The sequence below is a fragment of the Cuculus canorus genome, chromosome 6 (assembly GCF_017976375.1).
Source record: "Cuculus canorus isolate bCucCan1 chromosome 6, bCucCan1.pri, whole genome shotgun sequence".
NCBI lineage: Eukaryota > Metazoa > Chordata > Aves > Cuculiformes > Cuculidae > Cuculus > Cuculus canorus.
In genome coordinates, this window is record NC_071406.1 from 762,659 (window position 1) to 783,049 (window position 20,391).

The 20,391-nt window shown below is 47.3% G+C and overlaps 1 protein-coding gene across 2 annotated transcripts in view; it reads right to left on the minus strand.

The window, feature by feature from the left end:
* Positions 1-20,391, minus strand: part of GPD2 (glycerol-3-phosphate dehydrogenase 2) — a 51,595-nt gene that overhangs the window by 18,080 nt on the left and 13,124 nt on the right. For both annotated transcript variants that reach the window (XM_054069830.1, XM_054069831.1), the window contains exons 3-8: positions 18,370-18,541; positions 14,678-14,802; positions 12,867-12,964; positions 11,964-12,127; positions 1,291-1,455; positions 501-645 (exon numbers count right to left, since the gene is read on the minus strand). In XM_054069830.1, the coding sequence (XP_053925805.1) occupies positions 501-645; positions 1,291-1,455; positions 11,964-12,127; positions 12,867-12,964; positions 14,678-14,802; positions 18,370-18,541 (869 nt within the window). The remainder of the gene's footprint in view (positions 1-500; positions 646-1,290; positions 1,456-11,963; positions 12,128-12,866; positions 12,965-14,677; positions 14,803-18,369; positions 18,542-20,391) is intronic.

Consider the following 20,391-nt stretch of genomic DNA (forward strand, 5'->3'; position numbering starts at 1 on the left):
GGCAGTGGTGGAGTCTCCATCCCTGGAGGGGTTCAGGAAACATGTAGACGTGGCACTTGGGGACATGGTTCAGCAGGCACGGTTGGACTGGATAATCTTGAGGTCTTTTCCAACCTCAGTGATTTCATGACTCCATGATCCTACACGCTGCTTGCTTTCTCGAAGGGGTGAACAAGCAGCCAGCACACTCAACTCAACTCCTCTATTAAAAAAGGTTTCTCTCTCAAGTCTGTGGCAGATGCTCTGTCTGAACACCCCTCTGTTCCAGCAGTTCTGCCTTGGTGAGCTTTAACTAAGAACTACAAGACTTCGGTCTTCTCAGAACATACGAAATTGTTCTTCTAACTAACTGCAGAGCGCCAGAAACCTCTTTACATAAAAAAGGAACAAATCATGCATTCAAAACTGCCGTAAACCCCACTAACGTGTCTCCGCCAGCTTATTTCTCACAAGCGCTAGCAGAGATGGTTACAAATGGTTTAGGCATCGAATATCGTTACCTGTAATAACCAGGCATGACAATATGCACACCTGCACTCGGCTGACAGATGTTTGGTACTTCCTCATCATCCATTTTGCGCACGGAGTCTGTGAAAGGTCCCGTAGCATTGATAACACATTTGGCTTTGACATCAAATTCCTGCCCTGTGAAGGAAAACAGTATCAATCACAGAGCCCATTTGTTTTCCTGCACGCTGACACTCTGTTATTAATCCGGCTATGAACTGAGCCTACTGTAAGCATATCCCGCTCCTCGGAACGGAACAGCTGGAACGGCTTTTACAAATAAACAGAGTTAATACTGGATCTGAAAGAAAACATTTTACAGTGAAATTCCACCTGATCCGTACAGGCAGACCGGGCACAAGAAGTTCAGCTGAAATCTGCCTTGCCACCAAGAGAGACTTCAGTCTCAACCCGCAGACTTGGGAAATGGGATTATTACTGTCAAGGACGCGGCACTTTACAATATCATCTTTGCTTGACAGAAGGGTTTGGATGTCAAGCTCAGTCTGCCCTGCCAAAACACCAGGATCGGAGTGGGAGATGTGACAGGAGCTGGAGCTGACTGACACTAATGGGATGCCAGGAAGATGGCTCCTTTGTCGGTTCATTGATATTTACAAACAGCAGTGCTCCCCGCTCCTCCCTCACTCCTTATTTCTATGGTTCTCTAATGAAGAGCGTGTGCTCTGCTGCGGCGCGGGAGCCCTCTGCCCTGCAAGCAGGGTGCTGCGGAGCGCAGGGTGCAGCGTGCGGGGCCCCCCGCCATGCCAGGAAGGCACCCACCTGTTAGGACATCCCTGCAGCGCACTCCGCACACGCGCTGCTTCCCGCTGGCCACATCCGTCCTCTTGAGCAAGCGCAGCACTTCAGTGTAATTGGCAGTGGCAGCGCCGTACCTGGCAGCAGTGAGGGCGATGGCGAGGTTCATCCGGGCGTCGTTGTGCTGTCCTGCAGCAGGGACGGGACCGAAGGAAGGACACCAGTCACCTCCAGCCACGGACTTGTGGTATGGAAGTGTGTCAGAACCGATCTGTCACATCTGTCCCTGTCACATTCAATAGGCGTGATGGCTGCTCCCGTCTAACGAGAATTATTTAAAGACACATCCCTGCTGCTGCGCCGCAGCATCTGACGGCGGTGTGGGCAGCAGCACGCCTCGCTGCGATCCCCACATGCAGCCGAGACTGTGCAACATGCCAGAGCCTGTGCACTCTAACCAACGGAGCATTTCTACACTTCCATCTCCAATTTAGGAGCAAACAAATCCCCTCTTTCTTTACCTCCACCCGTGCTGCAATTCTGTATTTGAGGATTCATCTGACAGCCCAACTGGTTTCATCAACAGTTCCTGTTAGCGAGTGCACCACACAACACCCAACTGTCATCCCTGGAGGTGTTCAAGGCCAGGTTGGATGGGGCTCGGAGCCCCTGATCCACTGGAAGGTGTTCCTGCTCACGGCAGGGGGTGGGACTGGATGAGCTTTGAGGTCCCTTCCAACCCAAACCATTCTATGGTTCTGTGATATAATTATCAGCTTTCTGCAACTGCTTTTTTTTTTTTTTCCTGCATGTGCATTTTACCTTCCCAACGTACAACAGAAAAGCATCAAAAAAGAGAAATAAGCAGACAAGAATTAATGAAGGCTTCTTAACATATATCATTAAAGATTTATTACTGAAATTCCCTTGTTAAAGAAAACCAAGAGAGAGGCAGAGGGACTAGGAGGGGAAGATGATTAATTACTTTGAAATACTGGCTTCACCTGAGACTTTTCCTATTTATTATTGCCACCAAAGTTAAAGTCCTGGATGTGGCTGGGAAGAATTACTCTGCATTGAAGGGCCCAGGCTCTGTGTGCCCTGAATCATTAATTTAGGTGAGGGCTAAACTTCCTGAGGTACGGTTCACTTCCCGGCGCGTTCAGACTGGTTCTATCAAAGATAATACTGATAAAGTGATAAATGTGTAATAGATACTGTGGTTGATTTATGTTGCCAGCATCCCCAACGTTTGGTATAAATGGTTTATGTAAAGTTTGGTCCTTCTGATTCCGCCTGTGCCATCTCGAACCCCCGCACAAATAATCTGTTCCCAGCTAAAAGGGCAAAGTTATAAAGATGGGATCAATGGCCTCAAAGGCACCACCTCCCCTCCCCGAACTTCTCATTCTGACCCAGTCGGACGATCCAGTGCAATCAGTCTTCAACCACGGGGAAAAAAAAGTCATGCAACACGTCCAGGAACAGCACCATGATAAAGCACCGATGAAGAAACAAACAGTAACTCCAGTCCGAGCAAGCAAACAATGCCCAGAATGAACTGCAGAAAAGAACAGCAAAACAACTGAGCAAGATGTCAAGGAAAGTTGACATCACACGCTCCATCACATGGGATACACAAGGCTGAACGACCATCTGTCAGCAGCAGGCAGATCGCTGAATAAATGCATCACCGTCTATGCCATGGTGGTGGCAGGGAAGGGATGGAATGACCCTTGGAGGGCTTCCTCGAAGCATCACCTCTTAGCACGGGGCTGGGAGAATGTCTCGTATACAGAGGGAGCACCAGGCAAGAAAAAGACAAAGCACAGCCACAAGTGGCAATACAGCGGCTCCTTCCACGCAAAGCGGAACAAAACACATGTTCCAAAGTAATCCAAAGAACACTGCTCCAGCCCCACATGGAAGGCTAGCAGAGGCGAAGCTCTGGAGACTATGCTCTTCACCCGATGCTTGATCCGGGACTGCCTGGACCATTGGATACTGCATGACTTGGCTCTATCGAACAAGCAGTTTGGCACAAACTGGGAACCCTGCACTCGAATAAGTGCTGTCTGTGTGTGAATGACCCCCTGGATCACCTGCTGCCACGCAGAAAGATTCATTCCTTACTGCAGAAGGACCCCAGGGCCAAAGGGGTTTCCTTCATTTGATCCTCCTTCAACCTGTCCTTGCCACCAGTGCCTAAGGGATACAGACTGGCTTCCTCCAGCTGATCCAGGGTGTGGATCCATCTCCCAAACCACCACCATGTACAGAGTCAGCCAACATCAGCTTTGGTCTACAGGAAGCCTCACTGCTTCAGCTTTGCAACCTTGCCCCTTCCCAGCTTTGTGATTTACTTGTCCAGACCAAAAGCAATCCTGAGAAGTCAATCAGCACAAAAAACAATGCGGGAGCAGGATAATTTCTAAGAAGAACAAAGATCTAAATAAGCCCCAAACCTGCTCAGCATTTTCTTGAAACTCCTACAGTCATCGTGTCAGTGCCACCTAAGGTCACGCTAAGCACACTTCAGGACTTGGACCACTGTGTTCAAGACGATGCTGTCACACTTCCCCCCCTCATCATTATTCTGATGCGAGATGCCCCTTCCTGTCAGTTCTCAGCTGACCAGAAGGAACTCTGAGTGCCGTGTCCTGTGTTTGCAGGGTGAGAACTGGGAAATAACCAGTTCCCGATCAGCTACCCATCTAGGAAAGCCCACCAGCTTTGGATTGCTGTGACCTACAGTCCTGGAGTACTTCACAGCGGAGATCTGCAGAGGTCAAGATTCAGAAGAAGACTGACTTTACCAGCAAAGAATTCATCATCTGTGCAGAACACCACCACAACAGATTGGTAGAGCTGGGGTCACGGTACGAGAGCTTTTACACTAAGGATCAGCTTTCTTTTCTCCTTTAAAAGCCCTCCAACTCACACGTGCTCATTTCCCCCCAGACAATTACATTAAACCCCTGCACTTAATATGCAATTAGTTTCTTTTCCTGATGTCTGAAGCAGCGGTTGCTGTTCCTCCATGCACACCCCCTGTTATAAAGGCACCACAGCCAGATCAGCTCTCACTGCAGCACCGCTCACAGCTGACAAAGCATTTCCCTGCCGATTAAAGTCAAACCAGCTATTCACACACATCCTACTTTGGAATGATGATTATTCCAAAGAGATTGGTAAGTGTTCTGGTGCTTAGATGGTCCTTACTGTCCTAGAGAGAAATAGAAGGACAGCAATGCAAAGGTTCTGCATCTTAACCTTTCTTACTCTACCATTCAGCACTGTTCCCCCCAGGAAGGATTCCAAGATTCTCTGAACCCAAGACAAAAGCCTCCGAGCTCCCCTTCCTCCTCAAAGGATGTGTGAAGCTCCCTTGGTACTGGCACTATCACCAGGTCCAGAAGATTCCCAGGAAACCCACATTATGTGATAAATGGCACAGTGACCCAAAGCTGCTACAGGAGGTCTGGGATTACCTGCTTAAAGCAGCTCTGCATACCCTGTCCTTCACGACAGCTGCTGGCGCACCAAGGAAAAACAAAGGAAACCATTGTTCCCCCTTGTAACATCTCTGTGATACTGTGGGGTTTTTTTCCAACTGTTATACACCAAAAAGCTATTTTATAGTGACAAGATGGGTAAGCCAAATGAATTTGGTATCCTTTTCCTCAAAGGAGTGAGAAGATCCTTCCTCCTGAAGATATGGTAACCAACCTGCAGGCAAACAGTGAAATTGAGACATTCACCCACCACAGCTGTTCGCCAAGACCCTTCCCAGGTGAGGCCACCACTGCTTCAGCCCTGCTGCTGGGGGGCTGGATTTAAGGGTGTTTGTTCTTTGTGTGCTGGTCTGCTGAGTGCATCTCACGGTGATGAGAGAGGCAGCCACACCGCAGCAACTTTGGAAAAGGCATTTGAGAGCTGGTGGAACACGCTGAGCTTCCTTTGCAACTTCTCTCGAAAAGAAGAGGATGTTTAACTCCTTTAAGTTATTTCTAGTAAGAAAAACTGGAAGAATAATCCATCTTGTTCACTGTTCACAATATAGTTACAGTGGAGCGACACTTAGATTATTTATTGTTCAGGGTGATCAACCTTGCTTTTAACAAAACACTGGCTTCATCACTTTCACTAAAGCACTGCTGCATACTTTTAAACCACCTTATTCTTAGAAGGCATTTACTGCCTGAAAACATTCCGCGTGAGCGAGTTCTGCATCATGCCAAGACTAACAGTGATGCCATTAGGTTTATAATTTCTTTTTTTGTGTCGTTTAGGAAAATACTATTTTCATTCCTTAGTAACAAATGTTGTATCTCTGAAGAGACGAGCAGACAGTGCTTCCACTGGTGCTGACAGAACCCTCCCACAGAGCGTACGCAGCATACATTCCATTTTATTTTTATCAGCACTGAACCACAGCCAGCAGTGGAAACAAAGCCCACGGATGGTGGAAACGTGTTTGCGACTGATTCAGTGGAGTTGTGTGAACACCACGGCGTCACTAAGGCACGCTGGTAGTTCTGGCATAGCCTCTTCTGTGTCACACTCCAACACCTTTTACTTCTGTACCAAGTCCTGCTTTCTCCTCTGCAACTCTACTCAGTTATCACAGAATGGTTTGGGCTGGAAGGGACCTCACAGCCCATCCAGTTCCACCCCTGCCACGGGCAGGGACACCTCCCCCTGGCTCAGGGGCTCTAAGCCCCATCCAACCTGGCCTGGAACCCCTCCAGGGATGGGGCAGCCCCCACTGCTCTGGGCACCCTGGGCCAGGGCCTCCCCACCTGAACAGCAAAACATTTCTTCCCAAGATCTCATCTCCATCTCCCCTCTTTCAGCTCAAAACTGTCCACCCTCCTCCTGTCCCTGCACTCCCCATCTTTTGTTGAAGATGCGCAGCACACAGTGACTGCATTGTTTCAAGAAGTTGGAAGCTCTTTTAATCCCAAGAGGGTAACTTTTGCTCAAATTAACCTTTCTACACTAATAACTAGCACTTTGGATACCCGCTGCATGACAACTGGGCATGGAACCACCCACACATGCATCGCCACAACCACCCTGGACTACACTTTGCCTCACACCACAACGGCATTACTCCAACACGTGGTGTTCCAGACTTCGTGCGTTAAAGAACAGGTGGGACCCTGCAGCAGACACAAAGGCCTCCTCTCCTTCCTCAGTTCACAGTCCTTTCTGACTGTGTGCACTGAGCTACGCCTGTGGAGGTCAGGTTTAACAGAGGGCTGGAAACGAGCCACGCAAGAAGCTGGATGACAGCATTAATGAACTTCTTTGAGAGGGCAAATCTTTCCCTTGAAGAAAGGAAGGAAAGAACCCAGCTACTCGGCTTCTTTTGAAAGGAAAAATACATTAAAAGGAATGACTGAGAGCACCATGCCCACAACACGGTCACAGTTCTGTATCCCCACAGATTGCAGCCATACACATAAGTGGGGTTTTATGGTTTCCTTTTAAAAGCTGAGGGGATAAAGGCAAAGAAACGCGTGTGAATTAACCTTCCCCTTGTGTGTTCCTCCTTATATTCTATCCATATTCTAAATGTCTATTCCTGCACCTACACGTTATATTCTTACAGCAGCCTTGCGCTAGGTAAATGCGCACACACAGTACAGCAAAGCAACGCCTGAAATCAAATACTTCATCTCATGTGTGTGACAGATTTCTTGCTGTGTACACACAAACCCCACCAAAACCTCACCGAATTCAAGGCTGATGAGCGATAATTATACATCATTACGCATAACGAAGTTACCAGGACTGCCTGCACCCTCTAATTTTTAAATAAGCACTTAATTGCATGAACAGTTTTATCACAGGCATTAAAGCAGGAACCCAACAGCTGTTGTACATACAGAAACCAGTTACATCCCAGGTTAGGCATTATGAATCAGCTGGAGTGATTCAAAACTGTTCCAGGCTTCTCAGAGAAAGAACTTGGCGAGTTTTTCTCCCCAAATACACGTGGAGTAAGTTTGGAGGTAAACACTGAGCTTGACTCGTGAGTCACAGGTCATTAAAATGCCCTCAGAGCTGAACCGTTCCCTTGCTCCCTGCGTCACACGGAACTCAAGTCAAAACTCCGCTGCAGTCGAACAGACTTCCCAGGATCCACAGCACGCACACACTTGTTCTTGGACTGCTTCAGAGGGACGAGCGCTCTGACTCAGATCAGCTCCATCCCACCCACACGGAACTGCGCAGCCGTCGCACACCAGGCCACGAATGCTTACACACAAACCACAGGGAGTTCGAATTTTGCTTTCTCCCCTTCATTCCCTGCGCTGCGGAAATACATTTCAGCATTCCTACCCCGGCGGGAAGAACGGGATATGGCTCAATAGGCCCTTTGCACTAGGCAAAAAAACCACATTACTTTGGCTTTTTAAGACCTGCCCTAAGATACTGATATTTTCAGCCCTCCCTCTGTAGCAGCTTCGATGGGAAGGAAAGCCCCGAGTCTGGCCTTCTCTCAGGTGCATTTATCCTACCAGATTCAAACTTGGATGTTACACGAATTTCATAGAATCATGGAATGTTTGGGGCTGGAAGGGACCTCAAAGCCCATCCAGTCCCACCCCTGCCATGGGCAGGGACACCTCCCACTGGATCAGGGGCTCCAAGCCCCATCCAACCTGGCCTGGAACCCCTCCAGGGATGCATCGTAACTGATGATTCTCCCCAGAACCCAGAGAGACCCAGCACAGGACCAGACAAACAGGCGAGGTGAACTCCACCACACTCCTCCTCTCCCATCAGCAAGGAGGATGAGCAGCAGGCACTCCCCAGCCCCTCCTGAGGATCGGGGCTGCTCCGGTCCCCTACACTGAGTGACAGAGGGGCAGCCACTGGAGCAGGGGCAGGAGCACCAAGGTGTACACGTATCCCATAACCCCTTCTCCCTCAACATACGCACAGTCTCCCCTACAATATGGAACTGTGTACATAGTAACTAATGACCCACTATTAAGTTCACATAAAACGCACACATATAAATTACGGCGGCGTTCCATGCTTCGCTGGAGGCTTTCCCTAAAAGCCACGGCACGCTGGGGAACGCTCCGGTGTTTGTGCCACAACGTGCCAACAACGTCACGTTGCTCAGGAAAAACCTTAAATCTGAAGAATTATTCCCTGTTCACTTCTTAAGGGACGCGAACCCCATCCTTTGCTTATAGGAGCAGTAAAAAAAAGCAAAGCAAGCGGCCCGGAATTCACTGGAATATTCATCATTTCCAAGCTCAAAGCCAGTGCGTACAAACAGACGGATCCAGCGAGTCAGAGAGCAAAGCCAATTTAATCTGTGGCTCCCCTGAGGTAAATGTAGTTCACAGTTCTGCCCCCACCCCAACCTCAGCCATAATCCCCGCTTCCTGGAGGTAGGAAAGCACTGGAGTGAGGAAAATTCTGCAGCAAGATATAATGATCCAAAATGACAGGGACAATAATGACAATGAATTTCATGTCTCCCAGTCATGAGCCGGGGATGCTTGACTGGGCTGACTCACACAATTAAATTGTTACAGGTACAGCAGGAGCCGCAGTTATCATCCGTGTGCGGTTGGGAAGGACGCCTCCAGCGAAAGGAGAGAGAGCGCCGCAGAGGCAGAGGGGCCCTTTTGTTCAGAGCGAATGGCTGCTCCCGCAGGGACACTTGTGCGGTCGCACCTTTGACAGAGGCAAAATGGGTTAAAGAGCCAAGCTGTCTTTGGCTCCCGAGCTCATCCCTTTTGGAAACAAGCAAAGGGATAAAGCACGGCATGACTGCAGCCGTCAAGAAGCACTCCAAGCAACCAGAGACCCAACAATTCTATAAGAGAGGGCGGAAGCTCTGTTTATAACAGATCACGGCTCCTCTACCTTCCCTACCAGTGTTCGTACTCACACCAGCAAAGGAAACACCACCGCTGCCATGGGGTCAGCTGGAGCGTTCCATGTTACTGGCATTCCACTGGAGGCAAATGGTGTTACCTGTACCTGCTCCTGGTGGGCTGCCCATCTCCAGGATCCCCCCCACAACTCCATTACACACAACTGATCTGAGAGCAAACGGAACCAGAGCACACACAGTGGTTCCAGGTTCCACCTGCACTTACTGTGCCTGCCAAGGCTGCCCCTGTTCGGCTTTGGAACACCAAGAAATACCGGTCGCCATGTGTTTGTCCTACAGAAAGTCTTTCAGTGACAAACTGTCAGTTTTTATATCCAGGGAAGAGGACAAAAAAGCCAGGCACACAGCTGTCTGCATCTGGAAGAAGGGAACGTCCCTGCCATAGCTCAACCCTCACCAAATATTCATTTGTCAAATATGAATTATAAAGCTGCAGCATTTCATAATTCAGGACACACTTGAATCCCAGGAAAAATAGCTACAAGAACCTAAATAAAAAAAAGCATTTATTCCATTTCTGACAGCTTAATGAATGTTCTACTCTTTTGCATTGATTTTTGGGTGTGTGCGTTTGTGCTGGGGAAGGATTCCTCCTGGGGTTTGCTGTAAACAGGGAAAGTGAAACCCACTGCCAAAGCCGCTTTTTCTGCCTTTAAATGACCTCCATATTCAATATTTCAGGAGAGAAATATATTCAAAAGTACTGAGAATGCAAAAAGACCAAGAACAATTACTGATACCAGAGTAGAGATTTGTAGAACGAGACATTAAACGCTCACATATCTTGATGTGGCAGAACAGGCACATGAGCATGTGTTAGTTCTTGCTTTCACAAAACGGCAATAAATTCAAAAAGCAGGGTCAACAAAGCCCTACTACGTTAAACTCATGCCTGATTTCAGAGCACAGATTTTCTTTACACACCTACAGGCTCATCTCGCAAGGCAAAATATGTTAACAAATATCTGCAAGCACCTAGAGACAGGCAAACAAAGCACCTTAAAGAGAACTGTGCCACTTAGAATTTCTAAACATTTTAAACTGAAATACCCTCGCCAGTTGGGTCTCTGCTTTAATGCTTTTCCTAGTTCTTACCATAAGGAACCGCGTATAATTTAATGGAGATTAATTCTTCCATTTAAAGGCTTTCAAACAGTTCTGCCTGTGCTGGTGAGATCCCGCCCGGCCTCTCACAGTGCCTGCTCTCTGGTTCTCCCCGAGCTACATAAGTGGAACTGACAGATCACTGCTCAGATAGCAGCCGCGTTCTTCCCCCAAAATGTTGCCTTTTTGCTATTCCAGAGTATCCTAATACCACAGATGCTAAATGCAGTCTGACATCTACCCCTAAGAAACAAACTTGTAAGTTATGGCTTCAAAGCAAACCTTGAATAAATAGGACACGTTGTGTACACCCAGGCTAACATCCAACATATGCTTTGGTTTCCTGACGCCGAGACAGAGCAGGAATCGCCCCTGGGAAAGGCTGCGCTTTGCTGTTGCTGGTACTTCCAACATTTACAATGTACCATCTTTTTTTATTATTATTTTGCCTGTATAAACAATTTAAAAAATGTAATTAAGACCCGAGCAGCATTTGAGAACCCAACGAATTAATGAATAATAGATCATTGGACATGCCACTAAGTTTGATCCATGATTATAAAACAAAACACAGAGCATCCCTGATCTTTCCTTTGCAAAAGGGAGAGGAGCTTTGATCAAATACAACAGAACCTACACAACATCAGGGTTTAATTCTTTCCCTTGGTGGTGTCAAACACCGAGTCAAACAGCGAGTAGGTGCCATTAACACCTACAGATGCACAGGAGGGATGATGGACAGGGAGAGAGAAAGGCAAGAAAACAAGATAAACTCCATTTAATTAAAGATCTCATCTCAATCTTACCTCTCTCATCAAAACCCTTCCCTCATGTCCTATCTGTGCAGTCCCTGATGAAGAGCTCCTCCCCAGCTTTCTTGGACCCCTTTTCAATTCTGGAAGCTGCTCTAAGGTCTCCCCAGAGCCTTCTCTTCTCCAGGCTGAACAACCCCATCTCTCAGCTTGCCCTCACAGCAGAGGGGCTCCAGCCCTCAGATCACCTCCATGGCTTCCTCTGGACTCACTCCAACAGCTCCACATCCTTCCTGTGCTGAGGACTCCAGAACTGGACACAGGCTCCAGGTGGGTCTCACCAGAGCAGAGCAGAGAGGCAGAATCCCCTCTCTCACCTGCTGCTCCCACTGCTCTGGATGCAGCCCAGGACATGGCTGCCTTTCTGGTCTGCAAGTGCATGTTGCTGACTCATGTGCAGCTTCTCATCCACCAACATCCCCAAATTCCTTCTCCGTAAGGGTGCTCTTAATCCCTTTAACCAGCAGCCAGTATCCATATTCAGGATTGCCCCGACCCAGGTGCAGGACCTTGCTCTTGGCCTTGCTGAACCCCATGAGGTTTGCATGGATCCACCTCCCAGGCCAGTCCAGGTTCCTCTGGATGGAAATACATACATCACTACACTGATAAGCTGAGAAAACTAATATATTCTCTCCTACATCCAGTAACTTGTGAAAAAAGTTTGTTTTACCGTTGTGAAAAACATAATTTATCTGCCTTACTAATGCTTAAGATGCAAACGGAATCCTCCAAGACGTTGTTCTTCCCTTTACAAAGTCACTGTACATGAACTACAGTTGCATCCCTGGGTTTCTGCCCCCTCAAAACACAGCACACTGCAGCAATGAAAGCACAGAAAGGCAACTTACCATCATAGTAGACGATAGCTCCCACAAGCTCATCCTTGCGTAGCATCGGAAAGTGCTCCAAGGCTCTGGCCTTGCTCAGGACATAACTGCTTTTCAAACACTGACTTCCTGCCACAAGGTCATAGAGTTTTATTCCCAGCCAGTAGTATGGCAACTGCCACCACCTGCAGGAACAAAAAAAATCCCCCAAGTGAAATAAAAACCATTTAAAAGCGCACACAGTCTGTTACTGTAATACAGAAAACACGTTAGGTAACACTGTGTGCTGTTCTGCACCAGCTTCTGCACCGTCACACAGACTCATGGTTACCACAACATACTGGAAATACGCAAGAGCTTCTCCACTGTTCGCTACTGTTTTCAACTGGTCCACTCATTGCTGTCAGTCAAGAGATTCATGCTTCATTTATTCTAGAATCAGGATCACAAAGTGGCTTTTTGTCCCTCACTGTAAGATGAGAAATTAAAGCCATGTGCTGAGGGAAGAACCAGGCTGTACGTGAAAGCTGAAGGGTTCCTCAAACGCACATCCTGGCCAAAGCCTCCTGCACGAACAGGACCAAGTGATGTAGCCCCTGACCTGCGTGGCAACACAGGGACGAGCTTGAAAAAACAGCAAATAACATCCTGGGAAGGAGAGTTCACTCCAGCTGGAGACTGCCCTCCTCCACAGGTGTAGCGGCTGAAGGCCACGGTGCGTTCCCAGGCAGCTGGGAGAGCTGCTTGGGGCTGGCCGTAAGGGAATTCCATGCTTCTACAGTATGGCAATATCTCACCTTCTGGAAGACAAAGCTTGTGCCAGGTTTAAAGACATGCTTGGAGAGAGGCACCTGGAGACTTCTCCAGGGAAAAAGCTTGCTTCTCAGAAGAGGGGTAAAGGACAGAGGTTGTAGCAGGGCTTACTTGTAAACTGGCAGCATTATTGGCAACGGAGCCGAGAGGTGCGGAGCAATTTCAAGCAGGTTTGCACGCTCCTCAAGTGCTTCTTTGACCATCTTATACTGAAAAACAGAGAGATACACGTGAATGCCACATTACGCATTGTGTCTCCAATTGCAACACTGAATAAACTGTTGATCAAAGCAAACACCTCGCAGAACTCTTACTGTTCTTTCAAAACCAGGCTGAAATTTGCTGAAAAACTCAAAAGTTAAGGAAAATGTTTCCCAAGAAGGTCAAGTTGGAGGTTGTGGTGAGGTGGGTGTTGGTCTCTTTAACCAAGTAACAAGCAATAGGATGAGAGGAAATGACCTCAAGTTGCACCAGGGCAGGTTTAGATTGGATATCAGGAAAAATTCCTGCATAGAAAGAGTGGTGAAGCCCTGGCAGAGGCTGCCCAGGGCAGTGGTGGAGTCTCCATCCCTGGAGAGGTTCAAAAACCGTGTGGCCATGACACTCCATGACATGGTTTAGTAGGCTCAGTGGGGTTGGGCTGACAGTTGGACTGGACGAGATTAAAAGTGCTTTCCAGCCTTAACGATTCCGTGATTTTAAGTTTCACCAGTTCCGTTCTGGTGGCTTGGCAGGTCAGCTGAATAACTTCCATTTGAATGTAAGGTGCAATCAGCCGTGTCACCCCCAGCTCTGGACAGGAGGCACTGCATGAAGTTTAGAACCCATCCCAGTGAGCTGCTGCAGCCATTCCCACAACTCAATCCCATAATAACTCTGAGTGACAAATGGCCAAGTGTTCTTCCCAAATCAATCAGTGTAAATCAATAAGAAGCTGCCCTCTGGCCAAAAGGAGTGATTGGAGGACTGGGAAGCCTTCCATATGAAGTAAGGCTGAGAGAGCTGCATTTGCTCAGCCTTGGAAGGAGAAGGCTTCAGGGAGACCCAATTACCACGTGCCAGTACGTAACGGGTGTCTGCCAGGAGGATGGAGACTCCCTTTTTAAGAGAAGTCACGAGGAAAAGATGAGAGACAATGGGTACAAGTTGCTCCTGGGGAGATTCCAGTTGGATTCCAGAACACTTTCCCCATGAGAACAGTGAAACATTGGAATAATCTCCCCAGGGAGGTGGTGGATTCCTGTCCACGGGACACTTCTAAGGCTCAGCTCGACAGGGTGCTGGGCCATCTCATTTATACTACAGATCAGCTAAAAGGTTAGATCAGATGATCCCTGAGGGCTCTTCCAACCTGGCATTCTACGATTCAAAGCAAAGGTTGATTTCTATAGCTGGATAACTGTGTGGTTTATACATTTTACCCTGAGAGGTCTCCTTTACCATACCAGTGTTACAGCCATTAAAACACACTCCAAGTTAGAGAGGTTTCACTGAGAAGATAAACCAATTTCCCCAGAGAACATCACACTCCCACCAGCACAGGAATACATCAAAGCATTCACATATCACTCATGTACCGTCTTTTCTTTCCCCATTCCAGAATAAACAGGACACCTCACTCCCCCAAATTCTGATCATAACAGGTGGGAAGTGCTTTTTATTGTGAAGTTCATCCTGTCTCTGCCTGCCTTCCCTAAAACATGCCCAGCCTGTGAGGTCTGGCCATCAGATCGCCCATAAAGGAATTCAGCAGCTCTGGTTTCCCTCATCTGGAAAGACTGCCTGGAGAAGACACTACCTACATGCAGTGGCTGGGGAATCCAACAGCCACGTATTGGAAAAATAGAAAGGAGACTTGGATGTAATTGGGATGGGGAAGTGTCTACCAGCAATTGTGCTTAACAACCAGCATAAACAATTACCTGCTCAACATCCAACTTCATGATGGCCTTCTGAAGATACCGCACTCCACCGTGGATCAATTTAGTGCTCCGGCTGCTGGTCCCCGATGAGAAATCATATCTTTCTACAAGGGCTGTTTTTAGTCCTGCGTTACCAGAAAACCAAATTAACTTCTTAAATGACACAATTTGTATGTAATTCATTAAAGACACTTCTCTAGGGTAGAGACAATCACAAGAAGAATTACTCTGTACATGGATAAATTTGTATTCGCGGTGTAGTGCACTGCCTATGCTGCAATGAAAGATTTTAGCCTCCTTCCTAAGGGAAAAGTCAAACCAGAACTTAAACAGGAGCACATTAAATCCCGGGTATTTCACAACAGAAAGGCATTATGGTACATTACGGGGGCCATGCTCCCTCCAGCAAATTAGAGCTCGCATTCACAGCGGGAACAGCGTATCTCCATGAACACTTTTAACTCTTTGCAGCATAGCACTCTAAACCCCCCGCACTGACAGTTCAAACAGCAAACCGGCAGACAATGGGCATCTTTGTCTGCTCACAAGGTGCCCAGAGCCAGCAGAGAGCCAACACCGGGCAGGGACATCACCCAGGGAGAGCTGGATGGAGAACACGATGCAGAGAACAGCAGTTATGAGGTATTACCAAGTATTTCAGAAAAACAGGCACTTACGCATGTCCCCTTGCAGGGGGAGGCGCTGGCAGTGTGACCCACACATGAAGAGGACAGCCATGGGGCTCACAGACAGCACCCAAACCCCAAACACCAAGGGCTTAACCGAATGCTGTAACACTTGTTCTAACAAACACTTGGATTGAGGTTGGTGTGTTCATTGCACACGTTGTGTTCCCAGGTACCCTGAAGGCCAGGAGAAAGCTTCCCATGAGCGAAGGCAAAGTGCATTTATCGGAGTCTTTTTGAAACCATAAACCTCAATGCTGCCAACACCCCCTCCATTGTGCAAGAGAAGTGTCAGAGGAATCTCCTTTGTGAAGGAGTCCAACATCAGATCAAGTAATGGAAGTTGGGTGAAAGGAAGAGTTGCAGCAAACAAATGATTAACAGATGATTTTAATGGCAAGATACAGGCAACAGCCTGCTCACATCCTTTGGGACGTACCTACATGACAACCACCACTGACCTCCAAAGGCCAGCGCAAGCAAAGGCAATGAAGATAAGCACCACGTGGCAATCTTCCACTTACAAAGTGAATGTGGAAGGACAATCTCCGATACAGAAGTCAGTGGAACAGATCCATAAAGTTAAGCAGGCAAGACCAAAAGTGAGTTAAATCCAATTGCTACCAAAGCCAACAGCAATGACATGGTGATGCATTCCCAAGGAGAAGAGTATCATCTGCATCAGAAGTTCTCTTGTGTCTTTCCTTTGCTTTCTTCAAGGGTTGCTTTATGTGGCACTTTAGGACATGGTTTAGTGGGCATGGCATGGATAGATCGATGGTTGGACTGGAAGAGCCTACAGGTCTTTTCCAACCTCAATGATTCTATGATTCTATGTTACTGGTTGGTGAAAGAACCCTTTAACATCTCTGGTCTCACAAAACTTTTATGTCCTTAAAAAAGTAAGTAGTTATTACTGGTAACTTCCAAAGATCAGAGTAATTTATTTTTGTCAGACGTGACTGAAGATTAATTGATATAATTGGAAAGAATTTGTTGAAGATCTATCAAACACATGAAAAGCAGAATTTGTTGTTAAGTGAAGCAAACATAATAAAAGAGCAAGTTCCATGAATGAACGGCAACAACACACAATTCATTAACCAAACGCCGAGGAACATTTCACACTTCAGAAACCTACTGATAGAACTGGAATATCTGGTGAAAGGACAAACACAGATCACCTCTAGTGACCAGGGAAGGGATCGTCCCCTTTGCACTCGGTGCTGCTGAGGCCACACCTTGCATCGTGGGTTCAGTTTTGGGCCCCTAACTCCAAGAAGGACATTGAGGGGCTGGAGCACATCCAGAGAAGGGAATGGAGCTGGGGAAGAAGTTGGAGAACAAGGGTTATGAGGAGCGGATGAGGGACCTGAAGCTGTTTAGTCTGGAAAAAAGGAGGCTGAGGGGAGACCTTATCACTGCCTACAACTGCCTGGAAGGAGGCTGTGGTGAGGTGAGTATTGTTCTCTTCTCCCAAGTGACAGGATGAGCAGAAATGGCCTCAGGTTGTGCCAGGGAAGGTTCAGATTGGACATCAGGAAACATTTCTTCACCAAAAGTGGTCTCAGGCCCTGGCAGATGCTACCCAGGGAGGTGGTGGAGTGCCCATCCCTGGAGGGGATTAAAAGATGGGTAGATGAGGTTTAGTAGTGATGGTTTAGTAGTGGACAGGTACAGTTGAACTTGATGATCTCAAAGGTCTTTTCCAACCAAACAATTCTATGATTCTAATAACTTCTATTTTCTTTACAACTGCATTTCCTACTACAACAGAGCACAGGCAGAAATGAAAAGATCCCAAGTTATTTGCAATTATACATGAAATCCTAACGATTAGGTTTGAGCTTATGTGTCTCCACCAAATTGCTGTATCAAACTCAAAATTCTCAGACCTGCTAGACAAGCATTTTCCAAATTAAGCTGCAAAACACTCCCAGGGTCAGGTTTTTCCTCTGATTTCTGAGGCATACCTACAGATTAAAGAACCTGAAGAACGTTACAGCCATCTACTGTGTTTTACGCTGTTCTTTTCCATTTTAGTTCCAAACCCAGAAACAAGGCCTGCAAAAACAGAAGCGCAGGAAGGTTGGCTCGCTCTCTCGTCGGCCAACTGTACTGCAAATAACAACTGAGGGAACACATTCCAAAACAAGCTTTGCTCACAAAGCTTTTACATAGCTTTTGGACAAAAATATGATATCCTGTGGGAACACAGCATTTTAATAGAACGGGAACTGGTGCTACAGCCTCCCTTGCGGAAACAGTACCCACGCACTCTCATCTCTGTACCATTAAACTTGTAAAATGAGTTTATTATCTTTGAGGATGGCGAAATTTGATGAGAACCTGCCAGTTGCTGTGTAAAGTGGATGGCACAGACAGAGTGGGTATCGGTGTCCTGCTTTTTTACCCTAAAAGGAGTTTTTCACATGTGTTTTGAGGAACCTAATCTAATTTTGAGCACCATGATCCAGTGGAAGGTGTCCCTGCCCATGGCAGCAGCGCTAGAACTGAATGGGTTTTAAGGTCCCTTAAGACCTAAATCATTCTACGATTCTATGACTTAGCTGACCAACTGCATGGGGTGCTGGGCAAGAACCACTGATGGTCACCACACATGTCCTCATGCTCCTCAGGTAAAAAGCACTGGCTTAAATTCCTTCTGCCTTGAGCTTTTCTTAAGTTAAGGCTATGCATAAAGGTACCATCAACCCTGCACGGCTCACCCCTGGCAAGAGGGGAAGTGGAAGCACAGATCTGCTGTATGTAGGTTCCTATTGGAACTGGGTGCAAGCACATGGTAAATTAAGACTCTGCTGAAACAACAAAAATGCAGTGACACTTTTCCTTCAAGTTCATTTCAGCTGCTGAGAACAGAAGTTTTATAACCAGGCATTCACAGTTCACCTCTACCTTCAAGTACTTTGGACAAACCTATCTGACTGATCTACAATAAATCACGTAATCCAAGAATAAGGATGCAATTAAATGTTCAAGCCGTACCTCTTGTGACCGCATCCAATGCGCAGCCACATCCTGTTGCTCCCCCACCTATAACGACGACATCAAATTCACTTATGGTTTGCAACGCCGAGATCTGCTCTTCCCTTGTAGGGAAATGGTCCTTGATGGGAACGGTCACAGCTTCTGCAGCTTCAACGTGCACAAAGGTTCCCTGCAGAGATCAAAACCAAAACACAAGGGGCTGTATGTCCTGTGAATACACAAATGCGTGCACATAAACACACCCAAAACACAGCATTTTCTATAACCACAAAGGCAAACTCAACTATGCCCGGTCACTTTACCTATATTTAATAATAACATCGGATTAAAACAATCAATGATGTGATTAGGAGCAGCCCTGCAGAAAAGGACTTGGGATGCTGACTGATTCAAGGACAGGTTGGAGGGAGCTTTGAACAACCTGATCCAGTGGGAGGTGTCCCTGCCCATAGCAGGGGTTGGAACTGGACGGGCTTTGAGGACCTTTCTGGCCCAAACCACTCCATATCCTGTGATTCCAGAGAGGACAGACAGCTGATGCCAGTTTCCCAGCTCTAAGTATCACCCTGTGACTTGGAGACAACAGTGACAAGAAGGAGATGGTGAGGACCAAGACCACCCCTGGCTCAGTCTGGCACATGTTCTGGCCGATCACGCTCAGCTACACATGCCCAGCTTCCCTGAACTTTATAAAAGGGATTTCAGGACCAGTTCTGTTTCCAGACACTCCGTGAAAGCGTACAACTGAACTTCAGGAAAATAAGGGAACACAACAGAAACGAAGTTCAGGGTTCCAGAAGCAGCACCATTTGGTTTTGACTGCATTCTTGTTTTGCATTTCAACCACCGCTTACTACCGATGGCTCACGGCAAAGCGGGCCCCGAGTCGCAGGCAGAGGCACCGGCACAGCAAGCGCAGGGAGCCTGGCACTGCGACACCGGCAAAGCGAGGCACGCAGGAGGAGCTGATGTAGATACGATTCATCTTGCTGTCAATTAAATGTGAGAGTGCAGAAAGGCTGCATACAGGGATTCCATCTGCAATAACATGATTAGTTTGGCAGTGAACAAGCGTGTTTACTGAAATAAGCACTTGCTGTTTATATCTACAATTTCTCAGGCAAGAGTTCCTTGAATGGGCTTGATGATACCCGTAGCACCAAGAAATTCAGTTTGGCAGTTTGAATTCAATCATGAAGTTATGAAGTGATCTGGTAATCCATACACAGGCACTCTGGTTAATTTGCCAACGTAAATCTCCAGGTTGGTTTGCAGAGTCAAATTCATTATCCGTATACACCAAATAAAAAAAAGGGAGTAATTAAAAAGGCCAAAAGCAGGCCCTGATGCATTATCATGTTTTCTCACCGGACTGGATTCACCTGGATGAGCAATTCCTATTGACCAACAGGGTATGTACACCAAGGTCGCCAACAGCATCTTGGCTTGGATCATGGTGTGGTCAGCAGGAGCAGAGAAGGGATTGCCCCCTGGACTTGGTGCTGGTGAGGCCACACCTCAAACCCTAGGTTCAGTTTTGGGCCTTTCACTACAAGAAGGACGTTGAGGGGCTGGAGCGCATCTGGAGAAGGGAATAGAGCTGGGGAAGGGGTTGGAGCAGGGCCTGAGATAAGTCAAAACGCCACACAGACTGTCCTCCTCTTTGTCAATCCCTCCCACAATGGTCCACTTGCTGCCCAGAACGAGGTGTTTAAGGCAGTGGCTTTAAGGGACGCCGCATGGGAAACATGCAAGTTCACACAACACACAAACACCATGCGGGTCATCTGACAGATCCATTTGCCAGGAATTTTCAGATCTTTTGTCAACGGATCCAACAAAATGAGTTCAGAATTTGGGGGGTGACAGTTATTTCATAGTGATACCACAACCACCTTCTGCAAAGCTCTGATTTTCTGTCTCTGGACATCTACAATGGCCTTCCAATGGCCATATGTTCCCAGAAAAATAGGATTTCCCTGAATTCTGGAATACGGCAAAGAGAACAAGCAAGCTATC